The sequence below is a fragment of the Drosophila arizonae genome, chromosome 3, assembly GCF_054131065.1.
Source record: "Drosophila arizonae isolate 15081-1271.41 chromosome 3, UAZ_ARI_1.0, whole genome shotgun sequence".
Lineage (NCBI taxonomy): Eukaryota > Metazoa > Arthropoda > Insecta > Diptera > Drosophilidae > Drosophila > Drosophila arizonae.
Window position 1 is genome coordinate 135,397 of NC_142923.1, and position 25,008 is coordinate 160,404.

General features: G+C 34.9%; 3 protein-coding genes and 1 long non-coding RNA gene across 32 annotated transcripts in view; 2 read left to right on the forward strand and 2 right to left on the reverse strand.

The window, feature by feature from the left end:
• Positions 1-34: 34 nt before the first annotated feature.
• galectin lies at positions 35-4,033 on the reverse strand. 8 transcript variants are annotated; one of them, XM_089464699.1, is made up of 4 exons: positions 3,908-4,033; positions 3,745-3,845; positions 1,454-1,569; positions 35-1,396 (listed from the first exon to the last, which is right to left on the reverse strand). In XM_089464699.1, exons 2-4 carry the CDS (start codon positions 3,829-3,831, stop codon positions 370-372), a joined length of 1,230 nt encoding a protein of 409 aa, XP_089320825.1. In that variant the 5' UTR covers positions 3,832-3,845; positions 3,908-4,033; the 3' UTR covers positions 35-369. The 8 variants fall into 8 exon arrangements, with proteins under 8 accessions (XP_089320825.1, XP_089320823.1, XP_089320826.1 ...); XM_089464697.1 differs by having other exon boundaries at positions 3,745-3,853; positions 3,908-4,030; XM_089464700.1 differs by having other exon boundaries at positions 3,745-3,842; positions 3,908-4,023.
• Positions 3,507-13,257, forward strand: LOC149269555 (uncharacterized). The gene is made up of 3 exons (XR_016269254.1): positions 3,507-3,699; positions 11,324-11,492; positions 11,552-13,257. It is a non-coding gene; the product is annotated as an uncharacterized LOC149269555 (long non-coding RNA).
• On the reverse strand, positions 4,598-9,521 carry dbr (debra). Of its 3 annotated transcripts, none has more exons than XM_018002713.2 (5): positions 8,866-9,521; positions 8,557-8,799; positions 7,781-7,912; positions 5,161-7,718; positions 4,598-5,103 (listed from the first exon to the last, which is right to left on the reverse strand). In XM_018002713.2, exons 2-5 carry the CDS (start codon positions 8,692-8,694, stop codon positions 4,800-4,802), a joined length of 3,132 nt encoding a protein of 1,043 aa, XP_017858202.1. In that variant the 5' UTR covers positions 8,695-8,799; positions 8,866-9,521; the 3' UTR covers positions 4,598-4,799. The 3 variants fall into 3 exon arrangements, with proteins under 3 accessions (XP_017858202.1, XP_089320813.1, XP_089320811.1); XM_089464687.1 differs by having other exon boundaries at positions 8,557-8,813; XM_089464685.1 differs by having other exon boundaries at positions 9,487-9,503.
• Positions 13,258-16,473: 3,216 nt separating the features above from the next.
• The window catches only part of Cda5 (Chitin deacetylase-like 5), a 33,179-nt gene continuing 24,644 nt past the window's right edge, over positions 16,474-25,008 (forward strand). For 3 of the 20 annotated variants that reach the window (XM_089464664.1, XM_089464672.1, XM_089464667.1), the window contains exons 1-3: positions 16,474-16,896; positions 17,695-17,761; positions 17,823-17,921. In XM_089464664.1, the coding sequence (XP_089320790.1) occupies positions 17,719-17,761; positions 17,823-17,921 (142 nt within the window). In that variant the 5' untranslated portion in view covers positions 16,474-16,896; positions 17,695-17,718. Of the gene's footprint in view, positions 16,980-17,384; positions 17,443-17,694; positions 17,762-17,822; positions 17,922-25,008 lie in introns of those variants that run through there. The other 17 variants (XM_089464673.1, XM_089464675.1, XM_089464666.1 and 14 more) reach the window with 16 other exon arrangements.

The window sequence follows — 25,008 nt, forward strand, 5'->3', positions numbered from 1 at the left end:
ATTTAAATATTTGATATGAGAAGAAAACAATTGATTTAATAATTAGAACCAACATTCTTAAAATTTATTTATTTCTTAAATGAATGTTTCGCGAACTTCTAAAAGGAGATTATAACATATTTATATTAACAATCTATAACAAAAGCACCAAGGCATAATTTTAATCGAAGGCAATGACTGCCGATCGACGGATCGCTGCCGTCTATTAGACCACGCTTCTAGCAACATATAGCAAGATGCTTTTAGACAAACATTTGTTTATACATATAGAAAAATTTAAATCGAAAGCAAATTATTGTCTTAAAAGGCAACTGGTTTATACTTAAGCTTATAACAAGAAAACAGGAAGAGAACGACCTAAAGTCTTATCTAATACTCTTCTAAAGGTAAAGGATTATGATAGATGCGCACATTTTTCCCCTTAATAAATGGATTGACTTCTAGTGTCACATTCCAGAGCTTTACGTCACCCTGTATATATACCGTATCAACAATATCTGGTTGAATTCGATATTTAAATTCAGTAAGGAACTGTCGGTTAACATAGACTTCAAACGAATTCGCGGAACATGCAATGACCAAGCTAAATGTACGACCCGGACTAAAATTCGTGTCCAGTTCAGAGCGTTCCTCTTCGGCCCAAGATCCATTATACCAAGCGTTACGACATACGATAGCTTTTCCTATAGCATCAGTGCTTGTTTGTGAGAAGCGTGGATTCAAATGGAATGCAATAATGGGATGTGGCCAAATATTTTGACCTTGTTGCAAATTTATGTAAAACGAATGTGGTAATAGGCGAACACGACCATCAATCCTTAGGCACCGACCTTCTCGCAATGATTTTGGTAAAAATGTCCCATAGTATGGAAGCGTAAGCCCTAGATCAGTAGAATTGCGATGACACTTAAATGAATTGTTTGCAAGTTTTGCACTGGGTGCACTGATGAGGCACCATTCATGAGGTATATTAATAACATCCTCGACATTGGCATCAACCTCGTCCGCCTCTGCAGAGAGGTGAGCTTCTATGATCCGTACCGCTGATTCTTTTAAGCGTTGCGGGTAAGCCTGAACCACGGTACGCTCCATTTTCACGTCTTCCACGTCGCCTTTCACATCCAGAATTTTAACACCACTCAAAGGAAGGCGGTGGGAATATTCAGCAAAATGATTGCCATTGATCGATATCATATAGCATGCATCCGTAATAAGCACTTGTATTGCAAACCTATCCCCGCGACGTAGTAAAAACGGTAACGCCGAAGACACTTCCTCACGGCCCCAGACGTCGCGGACTTTGGTGTTACGTACAATGTAGTTCTGAGGAAGACGGGGATTAATGTGCAAGGCAACATCCCGTGTCGCATTATCGTATATAAAGTTGATGGAAAACCTGAGGATAAATATAAATTTAGTGAACAACATCTGTGATTTGTACTCAATTACTCACCTCTCGCAGTGAATTGAAATTTTTCCACTAAACGTGAAGCTAACGCCTTCATAGAGTTCACCAACATCATCGGTATAAAATTTGGGCAGTGCATCAGAGTATTCATAAAAGGAAGCCTAAAGTGAATAATGCTATTATTATGTGCTTCCATTTGGAAATTATTTACATTACGACAATGTCTATCTGTTCACTTTTACTATCAAAATTTAAAATATCAAAAATTGATAACATGGACATTTCTCAAACCCAATGTGCAACAAATAAAGACAGCCTACTCTGACTTCACTGGCATAAACCAAATACCTACTAGTGAGTAGTAACACTGAAGAAAGTTAAGATCGTCTATTATTATTTAAAAGCAATCGATGTCACTAATATATAGTATATAGAAAGAGTCGCGCTTACCTCATTATAACCACCCTTACTATATAGATGACAAAAACTAAAAAGTTTTCTGCACAATGTCTTTAAGCACATCTCATAAATGTTTAATCACAGCAACAAGTGTAATTGGTTTTACGGATTTAATAACGTAAAAATATACGCATGTATGTATGTATGTATATGCAGGGGTTTTGCCGTTATAAGTAACAAGACATATGTATGTATGTATGTATATACATATGTATATAAAAGTAAAAACAACTTTGTGAACTATAGATTTTTACTAAAATAAATACATAAATATTATCACAGTTAATAATAACTTTCTAAATAAGCTAGAAAAATTCCACTTTATTGAGTTATTTGTTTGACTCTTCATTATTCACTACTGCCGCAATTGTTTTTACTTATTTTGATGTCACATTTGGTTGTGTCGCCCAAAACAGGAGAGACTTAAAGCTAAAGCGCAATGTTGAAAAGCTTATATAAACATACATACATATCTAAAAACGTATTCCATATTTGTATGTACATATATACATACATATGTATGTTGTCTGTTGTACATTGGACGGTAATATAATATAATGTATGTATGAACATAAACAATAACACATTATCGAAAGTGATGATGTCTGGCAAAATAGTACATAAGCATTTGTATATACATATTTCAAAACTTACACTTAAAGTATATACATATATAAGTAAATAATGAGAACAAGGCACGGTGTGACTATTGTGTGGCCCACGACTGTAAATAACAGCTGAGCGAAAGCTCGAAAGCTTCTCGTCGTTATGAGTAACAGAATAAGTGAAGGAGAGCCCGCTAAATGTCAAATAGACGAACAAACAACGAGAGCTGCGCTCATCGACAGACAACGCAGGCATGCTTGATATAACTTTAAATTTAACTAATACGTAATTGAAGGCATTTACAGATCCAAACGTAGCCCGTATATAAATACATACATAAGCATGCACGTATGTTCTTCATTATATCAACGAAATAATTTATATATTAAAAGCTTACGTTGTCTTTACGTACATTAAAATCCATACCATTCACAATTTCGATATCATTGCACCATTCCATTTGCTGGTGGTCAAAGTTTTCAAAGGGCTGGTAGCTTGCGCTCGCTTCAACAGCTGCAAAGTCTATTTGTGTTCCCGTAGCATGTTGCATGCTTTCAATTTCGCTGTAGCCTGGTGGGCTTTTGCACTGATACAACCAGTGTTCTCGACAGTAAAACCAAAAGGAACGCAGACGGCGTTTGGTATGGTAATATTGTAAACTTCGCACGAAATTGAAATGGCTGTGCCAAAATGCATCCGACAGATCGCAGAGTTCGCGTATCAACAACGTGATTGCAGTCATACTAACCGGTTGACAGAAAGCGTCACAGAATTTCTCGTTTCTGAGATGCTTGGAGCTACAGCTCTCAATGTGGTCTCTCACTCTCTTTGCTCTCTATCCGCTTGCTCTCACCATACACTTCTTTTGTGTAATCATGTGTATTGATTATATGTATATAGCTGTATATACAACGCATACACACACCTTGACACATATACAGTTTGTCGATGTGTGTGTCTCTCTCTATATCTTTTGCTCTTCTCTATTGAGCACGAAAAATATGTATTAGAAGCTTTTTTGCCTGTTCTTGATGAAAAAGTGGTCAGCTGTCCACCAAGGTGCAACCACTTTGCGTTTAAATTATCGACTGTTTTGTACTAAAGGTTTGATATACATTCACAGGTAGTAGTTCTCTGATAACGCCTACGCATGGATTTAACAAATCAAAGATAGGGAAATTTTAACTATTGATAGAGCTTTAAAAAAGCCCCTTCTAACGGTTGCGGTAATAAAGAAGATTGCACTAAAATATGTAGATATATGTACTTACATCGTTACTGCTTGCATTAAAAAAGTTTTCCTCATCGCTACTGTCTAGCTCCACTTCATGCTTCCGTTTTCCACAGCAGCAGCTCATTGAGCCAAAAACTACTATTTCCCTTAAAAATACAAAATTTAATTATACGCTTTGCAACGAGCCTGAGAACACGTACATAGTAGTGTGATAAATGCAAATAAATAAATGTAAAATGCAAAAATAGAATCTGCACACAAAATTGGTTTTCTGTCGTTTCTACAACCGTTGCAAGTCGCGAAAAATGACCAACTAATTGTTTTTGCTTATAATTTACTTTGTATATGGTTGTTATATACACACATATCTAAATTTGCTCAGACGCTCGGGTGAGTCAGAGAGATCGCACCCAAGCAGTATTTTATCTTTATTATTGTTTTACCGTATCACCTCATCTATAGAGGGATATTCAGGCAGAACTTGTGCACCAACTGATAAACATTTACTGAAAAATTAGGTATATAACTATTAAAATATTTTAAAAATAAAAACAAAGGATTGTCATTGACTGTACGACGGATGTGGTATAATTTCCATTCAATTGAAAAATCGCATATGTGTAGAGATGATGATGTTAGTTGAATGTCCTAGGGATAGAATATTTATTTTACATTAATTTTATTTTATCTAATAAAAATGTAGACAAATAATTTAAATATTTCCTTTCATATTTGAAGGTTGAAGGTTTCAAAATTGCGTCAATATGTAATTCATTAAAATTCAAGTTCTCTCTGTCTTTCGCTAATTGATATTTTAAATATTCAATTTACAAAGGATATTTAGCAAACAAATTGGTTAAAATTAATAAGCCCAAGAAAATAAATACGACTTTTATATAAATTGGGTGTCGATAAGGACAATTAATATATTTATCTCTTGTTGAATAATAGTTAAACTATTTATAAATAAAGTACGTATATACTGTGTACAGTGCGTCTTAATAAAATATTAAAAGTGTAACAAGTTCTGAGCATATTTTATATGTCAGACAAAGCCCGATTAGTTTACAATTTAAGCTTAGGCTGAACAACCTAACGTTGCCTGGCTGAACGCCTTCCCATAGCATGTTGCGACTTCGCATTCGACAGCGGTTTGTCAACGCTTGGAGACTTATAATACTTTGACATCGTTTTGCTAGTGCGCGTAGGACGATTAATATGCTCCGAGTTTTTTTCAGGGTCTGTTTTCAAAGGCAAATCATCATCTTCATCCCATCGCTCACTTTTCTTTTCTTCACTGCAGCAGTCATCGTCATGAACGTCGGTTTTCGACTTATTACGATTTCTTCGATTGCGTGACGATGATGAACTTACATCAGGTCGATCCGATTTCTCACTAAAATTATACTAATATTAGTCAAGAATTTAAAATGCGTGCAATGAGTGTACTTACTCTTTGATCGATAATCTGTTTCTATCTGCGTTCTTTGTTTTGCGTTTTAATAGTTCTAATTCGCGTTCTGCAATTGCTTTTTTGTGCTCCTCAGAAGATTCACAAGCAACTAATTTAGTAGTTGAATCCGCCATCTGTTTTACGGGCTCCTCTTGTTTAACGCGCTTTAATTGTTGCTGCTGTTCCTGAGCCTGTTTTAGTGACCGCTTTAGTGCACTGCGCAACGTGTCACGGGCACTTTCTGTGAGAGCATCCTTTCCAGGCTGTGGTAAGCCTATAGCTTCTAGAAGTTTTTGCCCGAGAGCTGACTTAACATTCGTTTTACGTACGCTTGCCATTGGATTGTTAGGCTTGCTTTTGGTGGCAAGGTTGGTCTCTATCTCCTCACCGGTACTTTCAACTGCAATGTTAGTGATACTACTGGAAATAACTTCTGGTACTGTACTGGTTGGTGCTTGTGGAGTTTCCACTAAGTTATCGACAGTAGAAATTTCAACGATTTTAGAAGGATCGCTAGTACAAATGATCTCATCTGTTCTCTTGTCTTGTTTGAGCTCAGTCTTAGAATTATTTTCATCTGCTTTCGGCATTGAAATCTCTGCTCTATTTGCTGTTTTTGTTACAGCCTTGCGGCGCTTAATGATCGGCCGTGTTATTGGGGAAGGGTTAGATATTTCTTGAGGTGGTATTGTAAACGTTGAAACATCTCTATCAGACGCTAAGGGATTATCATGTAATGGTTCGGGCTCAACGAGAACAATATCTTCTAAATTTATTGCATTGCTCGTCGTTGAAGAACTGCGTTTCCGGTGTAATGAGCGCTGAATTTTCGAGTCCTGCTGCTGTTTTAGCATCGAGCTTAGCGCTTCGTTAAGAACATCAGCTGGACTTGTGCTAAATTGTGACAGTAACATGGCGTTAATGTTGAGCAATTCATTTGCAACTAGTGTAGCGTTTGATGTCGTTGCTATGTCCTCAGTGCTCGGCGGTTCATTAACACTTAAATCATGCAAACGTGATTTTCGCTGTGAGCATTTCGAATCCACGAGCTTATTTGTTAGTGGCTGTGGGTGCGCTTCATCTGTCGGACTAGACGGCACCAATTGTACCGAAGTCTCGGGTGGTAACTTATACGGCATTGTACACTCCCCTATCGTCTGCAGCTCAGCGGTTGCTGATGGACTTGCAAGTGGAGAAGGAGTCTTATTCGAATTGCAGGACGGATTGTTGTGCTGTTGCTGGACAATAGCCATCATTGGAGCAAGATAAGGACCCAGTAGCTGTGTTAGATCATTATCTTGAAGAAGGTTACTATCCGACATAATTACTGCAAATTTTGAGTTTTTTAGTTTTGCCATTTGCTCGTCACAATTGCCAGCGGTGACCGGCCATTTAAGCGCCTTAAGTATTAGTTTCAGTAGGTCTGGATCTCGAATGACATTGCCAAGGGAAATGGCATCGGTTAGGGTGCTCATGCTGGGTAGCGCTTTCGATTTGTTAACTGGTGTTGTTTCTGCTATTAAACTGACATCGTGAGGTGCCCGAACATTTTTTGCGTGTGATGCTCCAATTTTTTGTAATTTCGGTGGACTTTTGAGGGGCAAAGTGGTAGGCTCTTCCTTTTTCTTTTTAGGAGCAGCTATAATGATATGCTCTGGGAGCGCTTCCTCTACAGAAGGTTCAACTCCATACAACGACTGGTGTGGCACTACTGTGGTCGTAACGAGTGGCCTAATATCAATATCTTCTAAAGTCTGGCGTTGGTGAGATGTTTTTAATAGAGATACCTGGCCGTCGCGTATGGCACTGATGTTGTTGAGAGCATTTTTAAGATTACGTTGCTTTTGTTGAATTACGCTTTTGGGCAGATTGGGTACGCCTGCGATGCTAACTTTTTGTGTAGCGGAAGTAGGCACTTGAAGTTTTTTAGCATGGGTAGATATGCTACTTCCGGCAGTGTATCCTTTATTAACTTCAGTAGTAGTGATTGTAGGTGCACTACCTGTGATGCGACCATGGGTCTGAATAAAATTGATAACACCTGCTGGTGAATGCCGTTTTTCTGGACTATGTGACTTTGTGACTTTGGAAAGCGCCACCTCCGGATGTATTGGTGCTAAAGAGGGCGGCAGTTGCATTGAACGCTGAGCTATTGACATCGGTGCTGAACTGTAACGTGAGTCCCCAAAAACGCTATTACGCCGAGTCGGCTGGGTTAGACTATTCATTTTAACATTACTGCGGCTGTGGGTGTATTCAGGCGCATCGCTTTGTCGCTTTTGCTGATGGCGCTGATGAATCTCACTGTCTTTATTGGTCAAACTGATTACAACATCGTTATGTTTATCGTTTCCAATCCGTTGATGTGAGCCAGAAGGAAAAGTCTGGTCCGAAGGACGCGATAGCAATATTGGATGAAATGTATTATTATCCTCGCAACCGAAATTGCGTTTAATTTTGGATTCATTCTGGATGGATTCATTGATCTCCTGCGCAGGTGTTGTTGGCATTAATGACTCGTTAACAAGTGCTGCTGTCGCTTGGCGCGATTCCTTAGGCTATAAAGAAGGGCTAGATATTATTTTTGTTCAGAAAAAATGATAAATACATTTGCAAATACCACTGTGCTTAGCAGAAAGTCTCGAAATACACGCTGTGTGTGCTTGGCTATATTAGAAAGTGAAGCAGTAGCTTCCACCTGTCGATAACAAGATTTGCAAAGTACTTTAGGTAGGGGATCATTTTCGGCAACCTGTAAATAAAAGTTTCAATAACATTATAAATATGGAAAAATTTAATTTGGTTTAGCAAATGTACACAAGCCATTTTAATGTTTATGTCATTCCCGCATGAATTTATTTGTCATTAATACATTTAAGCACGCTGTACTACATATGTATATATGTATATACAATATGAGAGAAGAAATCATGCATGCAGGAGGTAAGCTCACGCAGCTCGTTTTTGTCTTTCAGTATTTTGAAATTACTCTTTATTATACACATGTGCTGAAGAGCGCACACGCACACACACACAAACATACACACAGACATGTATTTCAAAGTCCGCGCACACACTAACTCTAGCTATTGCTAAACGAGATTTTTTGCTGTGTGCTGTTTCTCACTGTTTGCTATAAAATTTTTCTTTGCCTACTTTACCCAACCGACATTTTCGCCCACACGCAAATAGTATAATGGTATGCATGTACACATACATGATACATATATATTTTCATTTAATATATATTTTTGTATTTGTATTTGTATAAATATAGAAATTTGTTAAATAATTTCATTTTGTATGTTGTGCTTATGGAAATTTACATATACATGAATTATACATATTTTCGTATGAATATTCATGTTAAGATTCTTAAACTTTTTTTTTACTTACGTTGAGGAAGATATGACGAGCTATTTTATCCTTCAGGCCAGTTGTTTTGAAAATAAAAACACTTTCGACAACAGAATTGCTTTTACATTTTGTGTTTGCTGCACAAATGCGACACAAGTGCTCAAATTGTGCATCCATATTAGAAGCCGCGATATCTCTTGTTAAGAGCTTACAAGTATATAAATATGTATGTTTGTATTTTCTTAGGAGCACATTCAATTGGAAGCCGTTATTCCTGGCATGCTGAAAGATATCCACTTTAAGCCTTTTTTGTATATGAATGCATATGCACTCTATTTAGCACCATACCTGTAAGAAAGTCTTAACAGATTCAAACTAGAATCAGGCTATCAGGCAATAATAGACAAATGTACATATGTATGTATATGTACATGCATACACATTTATTTTTAGCTGCACTTTGTTTTACGAAACACTGCAAAATTGTCAAACTTATTTCACTGCACCCGATTTACGCGCTGCTCGCCTCACACGCGCTTCATTGTCATCAATTTGCACACATTCACAGTTACACCAATACGACCACTACTATAATGTGGCTTGCCTTGTTTACTATGTTATTTTTTCTTTTTTATTTTTGTGGTATTATTACAGTTTCGTGAAAGTCGCGAGCGTATGAGAGCGAAGAGAGAGAGAGAGCGCGTGTGCAAAATATAACACTAATCATAGCATTTTCAGTGAGCATGTGAAACGACCGATGATCAAAAGAGAGTATTCGAGAGAGAGAGAAGAGTGATTTTTTTTATTCTTCTTCTTTGCCAGCATGCAGCCGCTTACAACTTTGATTAATATTGCGCCTTTTTGTGTGTAAAATGTAATTAGTTGGATTAAATATTATATTTTTATAAATATATTAACAGGTTGTGTTAGTTCACCAGTCCTTTTAAATACAGAGCGTCGTAGCCTCACCAACACTTGCGCTTCGACGAGCGAACGAAAAGAAACTGAAAGAAAAATGAAAAAAACATATACATATACTCTACGACGGCTTGTCACACATACACTCTTACACTGCAATTTCACGTTGTTTTTGTTGTGCACGCTTTGCGTGTTGGGTCGCTGACTGTATGCGTGCGTGTCTGGCTGTTGTTTTTATTACACGCACACAACGCTATTTTATTTTGTGTTGTTCGTCGCATTCATGATATTTTGTTGTTGTAGTTGTATGGGTGAGTATCTGTGTTGCAGACATTTTGATGGCGTTTAGCCAGTTTTCCGCTGTCTATGGAACTGTGTTGATTTTTTTTCTGTATATGTACATATATGTATGTGTATATGTTCGGATACATAATATATATACACACACGCATTTATCATAAATATATAATATATGTGCGTGTATATGTACATATGTTTTCTCCGCTGTTTTAGCATTTTATTAGGGCTTTTATTTTCATAATAAAACTTGTTCTCAATCGTACATTTTATTTCGCTTTGCATTCTCTTCTGTACACCATTCGCTATCACCGCGTGTGTGTAGCACACACACACATACACACATTGTGTATCAATACGCTTGGATGAATGTGTGCGTGATCATTATTTTCTGTTTTACTTCGTATTTCTGTTTCTTTTGTATTTACCTCACTAACACTCGCAAGCAGTTTTGAATAAACTACCACATATGTATGAAAATTATTTATTTTTTGTAGCATTCCTTCACTTGTTTTTTTTTTTTTTTTTTTTTTGCAACATTCTCTTTGAGTTATTTGAATTGCAACTACGAATGTATATACATATATATTGACGAGGAGTATATATAAAATACAATTGGAAATACATATCATCAAGTTAATTAACTACTTTAAGTCAATAATTTTACAAATTAGAAAGTAAGCGCAAAGGTATGTACATATACATATGTACATATACATTTGCTTATGTGCAAGCAATGTAGAATTTATACATATGTAAATATATAAATGTATAATAATAATAATATTTAATTCCTAATACATGCATATGGAATATATATATGTATAATTATATATGTACTTATTTATGTCCTTAGTTTTCATAGTGATAATTTAGGGATTAATAAAGCGGCTATTTTTAAATTTTAATTTTAAAATTTGTGATGGTGTGCGTGCATGTCGGAGTGGTCGTGCATATGCATACTTGTAGAGCATATTGTGCATCTAGTAAACAAATTTGGGAGTACAGAAAAGCATACATACAAACCTGTATATACATAAATTGTGAATAAGCATTGATACATATGCATACCTACATATAATATATATATTATGTACATATATACATACATATATACTTGAGGGCTTACTCCAAAGAAAAGTATGCCTAGCTGCCATCTTTAAAAAAATACTCATACAAATAAGACTTCATTTACATGCATATACATCCCAAAGTATGCAATACAAGGTGTCTAGGAATTTTAGTTTTTCTTATTTTGCAAATCACGTTTTATAACAAGATTATCAATATATCAAACAAAATTTTTCTGTTTTTAATTGCTAGCAAATCATCATGACAGAAATCTCGAAACGCTTGACTTTATTTGATCACTTCAGAAGCTTTTTTTTTTCTTCTTTTTTTTTTTTTTTTTTTTTTTAACAGGCTTTTTACTACCTAATTGGCAGCTTAACAAGTTGAACATAAAAACACAATTATTACAGTACAACACTACAGAAATTTCATAACAATAACAATATAACAATTTACAAAAACATCTACAAAAAATAACAATTTTTAAGTAAATCACATTCAATTTGATACATTTTTATAGGAACCTCGCAGGGAGGTCCTGTGGATGACACTTCTTGAGTCTTCTTTTTCTGGTTGCTTTGTAAAGTCTTCTCGCCAAAGGGTTTGGGTGGCCTTCGAGTCTTGCAAGGTAGCTAGACTTCAGAAGCTAACAAACAATTTCATGCAGGTTTAACACATGTCGCATGAAAGTATGCAATAATTTAATGAAATAAATTCCTTTTTTTAAATTTTTATTTTATTTAAACAGGCTTTTTACTACCTAATTGGCAGCTTAACAAGTTGAACATAAGGACACAATTATTTACAGTACAACAGTATACAAATTTCATAACAATAACAATTTACAAAAATATCAACAAACAATAACAATTTTTAAGTAAATCACATTTAATTTTACTTGATACATTTTTATAGGAACCTCGCAGGGAGGTCCTGTGGATGGCACTTCTTGAGAATAAATTCCTGGAAAATAATTTACCTAATTTTATTTTTATTTAAATACATACAATATCAATAAAAACATTATAATATTATGATTCACTGATTATAAATGTGAATCTACATACTAACATCAAAAGAGATACATGATAGCATAAGACAACATACACTATATAAATGTATATAATACTATTGCTGAATCTCGGTACTGCTGTTATCGGTACTTCGAATCGGAAGTAATTTAAATATATCACTTTTACTTTTGTTTTAAATAACATTAGTGATGAAAAGAAAGAAAAAGTAGCTCGCATACCAGGGACACCTTTTCTGGCAAAAACCGTGGCATACTTTGTGACTGATATTAAAAATTGAAACACTGCATATACTTATCAGTCCTCACAAATTGAATGAGGTTTGGCCCTAATTTTATGTACATAAATGTGTTGTTAAAGTACTATATCTGATTTTACCGTTTCTATACTTAATAAACCAAATAAAAAAAAAAAAATAAATAAAAAAATGTAAATACTTAGAGATGCTTTAAGATCTTAATCAACTTTAAATAATATTTACTTTTGTTTTTATATTCATATTGAATATGTGTATACTTTTTAGTACATACGATAATAATAAATAATATTTCCGTTTCCTGGAAAGTACTAGTTCCATTGTATACTTCTATCATTAACAAAATTATAATAAAAGTAATACAAAATCTTCGTTCATCCACAGGACTTCCCCACGAGGTTCCTATAAAAATATATCAAGTCAAATTTAATGTAATATACGTAAAAATTGTTATTGTTTGTTTGTTGATATTTTTGTAAATTGTTATATTGTTATTGTTATGAAATTTCTGTAGTGTGTACTGTAAATAATTGTGTTTTTATGTTCAACTTGTTAAGCTGCCGATTAGGTAGTAAAAAACCTGTTTAAATAATATATAAAAAAAAAAAAATCTTCGTTAGTGATAAAAATGATTAGTTTTTTAATGTTGTAGTATGTTTAATTAGCTTGACTAAAATATGTCAGTGTAAAAGTACTTTACATCATCCCTAAAGAAAATTTTAATATAATAATGTATAATTTAGTAGTATTGTGGCTCCTCAGCACGTTGTTCAGCATACTCTTGCTCCTTTTCGTGCTAAACCACTCTTATTTACTATACAAACTAACAAGGAATATATCAACTATTGGATTCCTTGCCGTGTAATATATATGTATATATATACAGTGACTAGCAATGATATTCGGTTTTTTAATTGTTTAACTTTGTTTCCGGTTTATGTATAATCTTTGTTAGTTATATCAAATATATTGATATTTACCTTATCTTAAAGGCTATTTCTAAAAAACGCTAGTTTACACTTTTTTAATTTTAATTAATTTTATATGTTTTATATTTATTCAAACATAAAAAAAAAACGAATATCAATGTTACTCACTGTATATGTATATATATATATTTGTATATATATGTATATATATAGTATGTTAATAAAAAAAATTAAAATGATCTTTTCATTTCCCAGTGGCACTAAGCAATACCAAACTTTTGAAGAAAAATGCATTCAACACTCAATGTGCACAATGCAAAAAACCGGTCTTTAAATTGATCCAGTTACTCATTTAAGCAAGCGACATGGGTCGAAGCGAAAGCTTACAAATCGTAATTTATATACGTGGACAATTTACAAATAAATAATATTTCTTCTATTTAGCTAATCAAATGAAGCAAGATTAGCTAGGGGAGTGGGGTATTTTTAGATTAGCATCCGCGAATAATACCATTCTTGCCATTCATTTTCAATAAATTCATAAATTTGACTATGATAATGCAGTTTCATTGTAATTTTCTCTAAATGTAAGCCTATTTGGTTTATCTAACCTGGGTGTGTCACCGAAATTTTAAATGCCAATTAATAGCAGTAAATATTAAGGTCCCAGCTGCAAGCACTATTAACGATTTATTGACATTTAAGTTAAGTGATAAATACCTGTGTTCCTCAGCAATCAGTTCGTGAAACTATGGCGTTTCTAATGAATTGTCAATTTGATTGTCATTTGTTTTGACTGACAATGCTCAAAATAAATACTTTCACCTCTTTGGTTATGTTGAGGCAATGCAAATGCAACATAATTAATATAATTTTTTCAAGTTCCTTTTGAAATTTCCCATAAAAAATGAAAAAAAAGTGTATCTATACATAAATATATATTCACATACAAGATAAAAAAAATCCAGCTGTAGAATGTAAATTACTTGCGTAAATATTTATTATCAGTTTTTAAAATATTAGAGTAGATCAGAACAGGAACTTAATAATTAAAAAAAACTTCATTTAATCTCCGATTGCATGGAATTCGCAAACATTAAATGTACATCCGATTATATACATTCCGTAAATACGTAAAAAAGAGTTTAATTTTTGATGGGAACGCACATATTCGGGTTTGTCCAATAATTAATTGCCAACAACAAAATTAAACAATCTCTCGATACACTTAGGTAAACTGATCCGACAAGGCGTGGCTGGTCAGCTGGCTATACAACACAGCTGGCGTAATATTCTGCTGTGGAGTATCTGTATTAAGTATTAGCCGGTTCTCGTAAATTCTAGTTTCTAGGTGCCACAATTTAAATGACGCGGTCGTGCTCGTTCGCCTGCTTCCATATGCATATAAAATTGCAGCATTCGCCCAATACCTGGCGTCTTAGCTTTAGCCACAATACAGCAATTGTAGCGTTGAGAAGCCGCCCAGTCGGTGATTGCGAAACAGTCACTCCAAGGCGTGGAGAAGGTCAGCAAGTCGGTTGCTGCTACCTTTGTTGTCGTTGCATTCACATTGTTGTCGTTGATTCTGTGACTGTTCTGATTTCGAATTTTATAACTGCCGTTGCGAACATGGTCCAATGTATGGTTGGTTTTGTGAGTGGGTGAGGTATTATTAACCAAAACAAATAGTAAATATTTTTAAAAGAAATATATATATATATATATCTGATTCAATCCGCTCTGTTTATATATATATTTAGGACTCATTAAGATCAATTGCACATTGACTCATTAAGATCAACAAATCATAGATCCTAATGAAAGCCTGTTATAATTAATACATAAAATAATTTAATGAATTTAAAAAATAAAAGCTTCATTTCAAAAATAATTTTAAGAGTTTTTAGTTTTGACTGAATATCGCAGGTCAAAAAACTTTTTTTTTTATTAAATATCGATTTATATGAATATTATTATATATTATCGTATTATTGAGTCTTACAAACAGATTTGTTGCTGAATAAATTGAGGTTTTTCACAAAAGCTTTTTCAATTATCAGGGCCATTAGATCGTGAGCTTTTCTTAAACGCAGCACTCCCATTTTTAGCCAAGTTGCGAGTACAATAGATCGGTCGAAAGACCAAAGCAAGTAGATACAATGTACAATCTGCCATGAAGGCCGTTACAAATGTAGACTTATGCATGTATACACGTACGTACGTACGTATGAGTGTAGGCTTTTGAGCTTACAATAGACTGTTCAGTTAACGTATTAATAGGGAAGTTATCAAGGTTGCATACTTAACGGTTTAATGTACACACTCAAATTTTTGGTAATTTTGTCAATGCCCAATATGCGGTTAAATTGATTGTGTATAATTTTAAGTAAGTTACCAGGGACTACTTTGCTCACATTGCAGTACCTCTTGAAAATCGGCTTATTGCGCGCTTCTTTTAGCCACAACTACTCTTAACTTATCAAAACACTAAAATAAATAGTAAGAATTAATTTTTATTCCAGTGTTGGGACTATTGAGCACCCTTTACTCATGGTAACTAACCTCAGTCATTTAGTATATGACTTGGTAATCATTGGCGCTAGGTCAAACACATATTGCAGATAGATAGATGACTTAGTATTTATCTAGTTCACTATTGAAACTTAAAAATACTTTTCATAGACTTGTATGGTAAGTACAGGGTGTGCTACCAGTTTGGCAGTGCAACATGCTAGTAATATATAAATATATTATCGCCGCCCATTTGTGAAGTGAATGGCAAATATCTTAGAGGCGCTGTCTTTCTGCAATGGTATATGAAGCAGAAAATGACAAATACTTTTGTTAACATTCACAGCAATTTGGAGCGTCAAATGTTGCTTGGATTTTGTAATTAAGACATTGTGGGACAATATAATAATTTGTTTATGAAAATATACATTAGCTTAATAACTTTTTGGCATAACTATGACACATTTGTAAATTTACACCATTGAGACCAACTGACAACCTGAAAAGCTTCATTTTTGTTTTACATATATTTATAGCCGTTAACCCTGATAAAGTCTTCAAATGTGTTAAAAGTGTACTGCCAGTCTAATTTTGATAAGCCTTAAACTAAATTGGTAAGTTGCGCTGTAACTATAGTTTCACTAAAACTTGTGAGTATCTAGTTAAATATATGAAAAATCTACATTTAAAAGTCAGTTATCTAACATTTGAATAATGTTAATTTACTTAAGTTGCCAAAGCCTAATGGAAAGTTTTTTTGTTCATAAGCTTTACTTTGGTCTAGTTGTTCGGCATTGTTCTTGCTTGTTGCCGTTGCCTTCCGATAGTTTCACTTTTAACTATTTACTTCAAAATAGCTTGTATTATATGGAGTTATAGTCTTTGTTATGTAAAAAAAAAAAAAAAAAAAAAAAAAAAAAAAAATACAGTTCACAAGGAACTGGCACAACAACTTAAATTTAGTTTTAAATAATAAATTGATGTGGTAAGTATTTTCAGTATTAAATTGAGTTAACACATTTGCTAAGCAAAAGCAAACCAACGTCTACTGGCGAGCATTAAAAATTAATAGGCAACATGAACTAGCTCTCGCCATTAGATCATAAAAGCTTTTGTCAGCAAGACAAATTTTACTCTTACTTTCAAAAGTTAAAGAGACTCCGTCGAGGCGAGCAGCTATGCACGTAGCGGTCGACATAACAGCGTCATTAACAGTGGTGGCGCTGTTAACTAACAGTCAACCACAATAGAGACCAATCTCAAACCTGGCTTGACTCGACGGTCCAGCTGACTGAGTTGAAGCACTTGCTGCGCACAGTCGCGTTTGTTAGTTGTTTCGATTAGGACGTGTTCCCTCGAGCGCACGGTAAGAAGTGATTTGGCTGATAGAATTGGAGTAGTGCAATAAGCTGGTTGCTTAAGAACAACACCATGTGCAAAGTTCAAACGGTATAGAGCATTCACGTTCAAAAACCAACATATTAATGTGATCATAGGCTCGTAAGCGTCGACCTGTTAAATTCGTGACTATTGCACTCAACTAACTCACGTATAGAAAGCAGCCGCAGCTGCATTTTATAGTTCAAGAGACGCGCGTGTGTGCGCGAAAAAGCTACGGCAAACGTATTCAGACTGGCTTTACGTCAAAAAGAAAGTTTCGCCAAGAAAAACATCAACAAAAGCAAAAACTGTTAGGTTTTGTTGTTTGTTTATTTCATTTCGCTTTACATTTTCCTCGCTAAACATTGTCTTAGTTGCATACTTTTCTTCGGTATGGTACGCAGTGCGACAAAACTTTAAATCTGATCTTAGATTTCTTCGTGTTAATAATATCTATAATACCATTTTATGTAGCCAATAATTTAAACATATTGTTTTGGTGGTTGGCTACTTTTGCAATATTAGAATTCAAGTGAGTATGTGTGTGTATGTGAACAAAGTAATGCTTATAACTTTAGCGATTGTGCAAATAACCCCACATAGATTATTTAAACAAAACTGAATTAAATTGCAGCCGCAGTCGAGAAAAATCCAAGAGCTCAAGAAAACTGTATCACAAAAGCCTGAAAACGGAAAAAATCTAAGTTAAAAGATTACGACATTGTTTCTCTACATACTTACGCGTCTACATACATTCGCAAATATATATACCCTTTGTTTGCAGTAAAGACTGGCATTTTTTAAGCTAATGTTGCCGTGCCGTTTGAATGTCGGACTGTGCTTGCATTTTGGTATTTCAAATTCTGTGAATTAACCTAAAAAACGCAACTGCAACTACAAGAAAATTTACAGTTACAGTGATGCGCAATAACAACAGCAACATGCAGTTTTCAACACATCGACGTAGTTTATACTGGCTTCTGGGATTATGTCTATTGTTATTCGAAACAGGTAAGATCATATTTGACATCATACTAACAAAATCAAATGACTTAAGACACAAACTCGTTACTAAGGAGCCGTATCTAGTTAGTCTAAGCCAAAACACCTCGACTAGTTATGTCAGAAAGATAGCAGAATCAGTTTATGTGATCAGAGTGCGACCTGTAAGAATGCTCTTACAGTTAATCAAAGAATCACTGGGCAATATTTCGTTCTCGAAGTAGGTAATCACTATAGAACTTGACTCTCAATCAAAAATACTATTACCTTTAAGTAGTTTAGAAAAATAGTTCCTTTTTAAAATCATCAGCTTTTAGTTGTACGGTGCTTGCAGATACTCGTAAGTGGCCCCAGTTTAAAGTTTTTTAAAATAAGATCACAGTGTGTAAGGTGTCATGCACCTGAATATATATCACAAATTGTTAAAAAAAAATGTACTGCAACCTGTAGAAAAATGGTGCCCGACCAAAACTCGTTTTGATCTTGGTAAAATTGACACAATATAATATTTGAATAAAGTCTGATGGCGATTCAAACATTTTGACAAAACAAGCTTTAGTCGTATTATATTGAATATTTATATGCAATATTTTGAATATTTTTGATGAGAACGATTGTATAACTTTTTAATACTTAAATTTATATCTAACTGAAAATTAGTTTTCAGTCATCAATAGTTTGGTTGTACTTTTATATGCTATTAACTTGTGATACGAATCTTTAATTCCTCATTGATTCTAATTTTATTCAATGCTACTTCATCCATTTAACTACAGAATAAGTCTTTTTGTATAGGGTATCGCATACTCGAAAGTTCTTAAACAACAAAATTCGTATTTGTTTTCTTATGTTATTCGTGAGTAATGCTGATCGGCAATCGCAAAAACTCGTTGGCTTAAAGTCATGCATATTATTATGAGTGGAATAACCATATTAAAACTGAGAAAGCAGATAACATGTTTTCCGATGACTAAACTGATATTGATCTAACATTATTTTGACTAAATTAAAATGAAAAAGTCGTGCTCAAATGAAAGAGAATTCGTATATACATATATTTAATATGCCCTTTCTAACTTATTCAATGAGTACATGGTATAGTAATGCAGTGATAATCAAAATCAAAAATATATGATTTGAAGAAAAATAAAACTAAAATACTTTGGCATGTGTCTAAAGAAAGATTAATGAATCAGCGTTTATATGTAAATTTTCAAATGTATGTACGAAAGAATTGTATTCATTTTTAACGTTTATAGAAAACCTGTTTGATTATTTGCGTATTATACGCATACACAGAAACACACAAATATATTACAGGTATAAAATGATATAGAGTCGATTCACTGTGTTTTAATCAGATCTATTATATCGATAATGAAAACAATGAAATATATTTTAAATATTGAGCTCATTTATAATAAATTATTCGCAACAACATTTGGGATCTTACTACTTGCCATATCGGGCGGGTGAAAGATAATAAAAATGTTGGTTCACGTGATCTATTTGCCTAACACACATATTTTCATATGAATAATATGTAACATAATCATTTTGAAGCATAACAACGAGCCGCAGCGATTGGCGAGCCCGCGCTGTCCACTGGACAAAACACAAGATATTGGACTTATGTAAGCCATGCCAATCAGCTAGTCAGCTTATGGCACAGATATTAATTACATACAACACAGTGACTTGAGTGCTATGAACGAATTGGAAGAGTTTTTTTTTTTTATTTTACGAGTGAGTGTTTATGTTACCAAACGAATTGCGGTTATAATAACTGTAAATAATTTGCAAACACAACTCACTTAAATGTATTTTAAACTAATAAATCAGCCAATGTGCATAAATATAAAACAATCGAAAAATGGCTGTATATATAAAAATTACTGCATAGAGTGGATTAGAATTCATTTTGGAAACCACTCAATTATATAAAGCAATGCAATGAATGTATATACAAAAATTTGCGATATTTTAGATGAAATATATGAATATACATTGTATTGTAAAAGTAATCAAATATTACGTGCACGTAATATTTCTTTGGGATTAGTTGGCGTAGTCCAATACTGCGCTGCCTATTTCACTTTCATTTTCTGAAAACTGTTAAGGTGTATCGCTTGTAATAATGCACTCATACATACAAAGCACAAAGTAATATAAGCTGTTTGGTATTTAGAAAAACTTTCTTAGCTTAACTTATGTATTGGCAATGGAATTAAAATTCACGGGCCGCAGAAAGAAATCGACCCAGTCTGCGGGTCAGATGTTAAGGCATACGATTACAACATATTGAAATGAAATGGCGGCAGTTTGAATTGGTTGACAGCACGTTAAGTATTATATAGAAACCTTACGTTGGCTTTAATCGAGAAAGTTAGCATGCAGAAATTATATATTTACTTATTGAAATGAGTTACGATACTTGGTAGTCTTATGATGTCCATGCAATAAGTGTATAAATAAAGGAAGTAGAGGACTTCATAAATTTGCTACGCAATCTGTAAAAGAATTGTCAATGCCAAATTTAAAGTAAATTAACGTCACAGCTTATTTACTACAAACATAATCGATAGACGGCACATGCGGAAGGGCGTCATTAAATTCATACACCAGTTGCTATGCGTCTGTCTGACTTGGACTCTAAATGTAATCTGAGAGGTGCCCATGTGCATATACGATATATGGTGTAATATGAATGAAGCCGCTGTGCACTTTCGTTTTTTTTTTTTTTGCACTTGCAGCTGAGCACAACAAAGGCTTAGGCAAGACAAGCTGGGTGCGCGCATTTATAAATATGAACAGAGTCTATTAATGCACTACTAGTGCAAATATTGTAATGGGTTAGGGTCTATGACTTTTCACCATAAACAATGATGGCAAATTGAAATTCATTTTGATTTTTTATTCCTATATATGTGTATGGAATAAAATAATATTTCATTGACATCAGAGACCTCAGTGAAAATTTCCCAGTCCTATTTATTATGAGATTATGGGGGCTACACAATTAATACTTTATGGCGCTACTCACCTTGAATTAGTTTTCCTTCCTTTTCATTGTGTCCACAAGATAAACAGGTAGACGTTACCTGTCGGCAGACAAAATTATTTTCAATGTGCAATGAGCATGGCGCACTCTCACAGCAAGCACCAAATATATAACAAGTTTTGACATCTCTATAAATTGTATTTTAAAATAGCAACAAGTCGCCTTGACTGGCACGTCTGCTCTACTTAACGCTCTCACACCTGCCTCCGGCCCAGACTCGGCGTCCAGAGTGCTCTTTCTCACTCACGGCCTGCGTAGCTAATGGTTGAATGCCCAGTTAGGATTGCGTAAAACTCTTAATTTTTATGATTATTTTATGCGTGTTTCACATCTACGGCTCGCTGCTCATAGCTTACTCTCACTGACACAAGCGGGCACCCGTAACGCTAACATATGACTTAAGGCGACTTTACACCGTAGCTGTGTAATTGATTGAATGGAAATTGACTGTGGACTCGACATTCTACTCCCGTACTTATAATTACCAAATCCATATGTACGGTACTCAAAATTATATAAACTATAGCACAAGAGCATGTGGAAATCATAATTTATAGACACGGCTATGTATATGCATACATCAAAGTCGTAGGTTGCTATACAATCATATGTAATTGGACAACCGAAATGTTTCACTTTCTTTTCAAATGCCCCTTGAATGAATGGGTGAATGTGTTTTCTGTTAACTTTTAGATCGCTTAGGCTCTTGCTAGATAAAAGCTATAAATGCCTCGGACGAGCTCAAAGAACTTTGAGATGAGTTTCACGCTGACCACAAAATAAACAGTAAGGTAAAGTTTGGTTTTTTAGATTACCCACGTTTGTTGTTTATCCACTACCCACAGTTTAAGTACTCGTGTAGTGCAATTACGTGAGTACAGTGGCAGTTGCAGCCATAAAGAGAAGTACACAGCAAACAATTCAAGGCTGTAACTGCGCATAACTATACAACAATTTAGAAAGGCAGTCATGCTAAATGATTTTGACACCGTCATGGGTCTTGGGCGTGCAAACGCTGCAAGGACACAGTCCAATTTAGCCTGGCCCATCTGCGCTCATTTGTCGACACACACATAACTAAAGGCTGCCTACATGTAATGTTTACAATATTAATCCCCGTAACTCATTGATGAGTAAAGATCGAGTCAGCATAGCGAAAATCAATTGATTCCTGATGTGTTTATGCGTTTTTTAGCAGATTGCTCAGTTACCACTTTTTCAGAGACAGGGCTCGTTGGCCTTAACGGCCATGAAGCTGACGCTCATTCTCAACACTGTGGCAGAGTTGGCAAAGTGATAAACAGGATTGCTGCAGATGAGCAACGACCTTGGAGCTTACATGTTTTGTTATTGTTTTCATTTATATGAGGTTAATTCCGCTTCATCGCTCAAGGTCGCAAGGGCAACTGTTCAGATGCAAGCAAAAACCGCATTTCCAGTAATATATTATTATCTTGTACATCATTTTTCAAATATTTCCTATACGGCTTGAGCATGGTGTTAACCTTTCACTTTCACCAGGCAGAGCGAATCATACTAGCCGCAGCTTGGCTGACAACGCTAATGCAATGCAGGCTCTGCAGTGACACTGTATTTATCGATTAATGATGCTAAAGCGTCTGTTACATAAGGTACAGAGGGCTGCCCGTCTGCTCCGTCTAAGGTGCTCCATTAAATGCAGAAAATGTAATGATTTGTAGACCGAGCTGATTACGCGCAAATGCCTTTTACCTTTCAACATGCAGCGGATGATTAATCATCATTGGCAAGAGCTTGGCCCGCCGTGTTAGCCAATCGAATCCACCTATGCAATGCACCAATCGGAATTGTGTCAGATGGTGGGTCATCAAAAGTGTATTCACATTGCATATATCAACTCTAGGTCTTTATCAGCACAAAGCTGGTTGAAGTTTGTGATTTGCTTGTAATTGCCATATAAGTCAACTACCTGATGCAGCCATTCATGTTTCTGTTTTTTTTTTTGTTTTTTTTTTTTTTTTTTTGGTTAGTGGTTTTACTTATTGCAGCAGAGCCGTCAATTTGGTTAATCACAGCGGGAACCTGATGTGGCCTACCACATTTTCAATACCACCAAAGCATTGAGGGAGAAAAAACACTTAGGAACTGGTTTCAATTACAAAGCGCAGTTTGATGACATTATATTTTAGTCGCCCGAGCCTCTTTATTTGTTATAAAATAAATTTATATACGCAGCTTTACGGCTTCGAACTACTGGCCAGACGAGCTTCAGCAGAGCTACCAAATGCTATAAAAGCCGTAGGTGAATGTTGTATTACACACGCACATACAGCACATACATTATCAAGTTTGCACCAAGTCATTGAACCTTACTTGTGCCTTCAGCAGCTATTTACAATTAAATTTATTAGCATATAAATAAACAAAATGCGTAATTTATAAATATTGTGGATCTGCGCTTACTCTCAGATGGAAGCAGTTAGACCTACCCAATAATTGTATTCGATTATTTATTAGGGACACATGCGGTTAGAGTCGTTACTCTTGGCATTGCAATTATGCCTTATTCCATGTAGTTCCAAAACTGTCCCTTTACTTTTGCTTGTATTAGTTTTCTATATTATATTGTTTGCTAATTCGTTTAAATCGAAGAGAGAATCAGGTTATTCTAACGGTATTTAATACTGGCCTTTTGCACTCATTCAATTTGAAAGTGAGACGTTCAACTCGCTTGCACACGCACAACACTGAGAAATTAACTTTCCATAACATTCTTGCTTTCAATTTCAGATGTGAAGTTTTATTCTTTTTTGCCAGTGTGTGCTATAATAGGTATGCTGGCACACCTATTGGACTTGACAGTTACAAATCAATTAATCTACATAAATTATTGTGTGTATGAGCGAGAATCTACTTTACTAGAGTGCTATAAATTTGTATTGTCTTGGCTGAGTGCATTGCGAATTCCAGAGGTATCCAACACGTCATCAGCTGTGCGTAGGATACGCTGTTAATGTACTACATCACTTTTGTGCTGGCGCTGGCAGACTCAAACAAGGCTTACCACTTAGTGGCAATGACTTTGTGGATTGGGCAGCAGCAGCTGGTTCTGATTCTGGTGCTGCTGCTGGTACTGGTGCTGCTGATGTCTTCAGTGAGACTCTTTGTGGCAAGCTTTCGAGATGTCTTCGCGCTGATTACACGCCAACAATAATTTTTAACATATTCATTGTTCTGTATCCCTCCCTATGTTCTGGCTTTGCAGCAAAGGCTGTGTAAGGCATGCCTTAAATTGGTAGATGCGACACGGATAAGTCACTCATGTGCATGTTGCGTGGACACTGACTAGCAAAATAATGTGTGTTGGTTGTTTATGAGCGCAGTGAATCTTACGGTATGGATTGGATTGCCAGACATATGGTTTGAGCAGTGCGTGAATTCATATTTTGAGCTAGTGTCGAAGCACTAAACAAAAACAGAGGTCTAATGTAGCCTAAGGTATAAATGTATAATATGGATATTTCAAGTTTGTCTTTGATTGACCAATGGTCAGACATTGACCTTCATTTTTGTCAGTTGCTGCTTATAATAAAAATAGCTGTTAACACTACTCTTTTTTAACAAGTTTTCTAGCGAAAAATGTTATTAATTGTTAGACTTACACACACAATCAAAATAAGTATAAAAACCGGATAAAAAGCCAGAGCTGAAAATTTTGAATAAAAGATATCCGCCTAAGAGATTGCGCTGCGAAACATGTTAGTCATCGAAATATTAACTGAAATAACAGCAATAAAACGCTAACAAAAAACATGTTCTCAGCGAGACAAAGATTGTCTCGGTTATGCAACTGATATAATCGAAATTAACTCTCGGAAGTATGTGGTCTACTCAACACTTTCAAGTATGAACTCTTAAATGTGGTTTGGAAGTCTACAGAACACCCGTCAAAGTCACAAATAAGTTAGATAGCGAATAGAGTTTGCTATCTTCTGTTTACCCCACTTCTTTATAAAGTAACTGGTCGAAACCTTGACTTTGGTTTTTCACACGCCT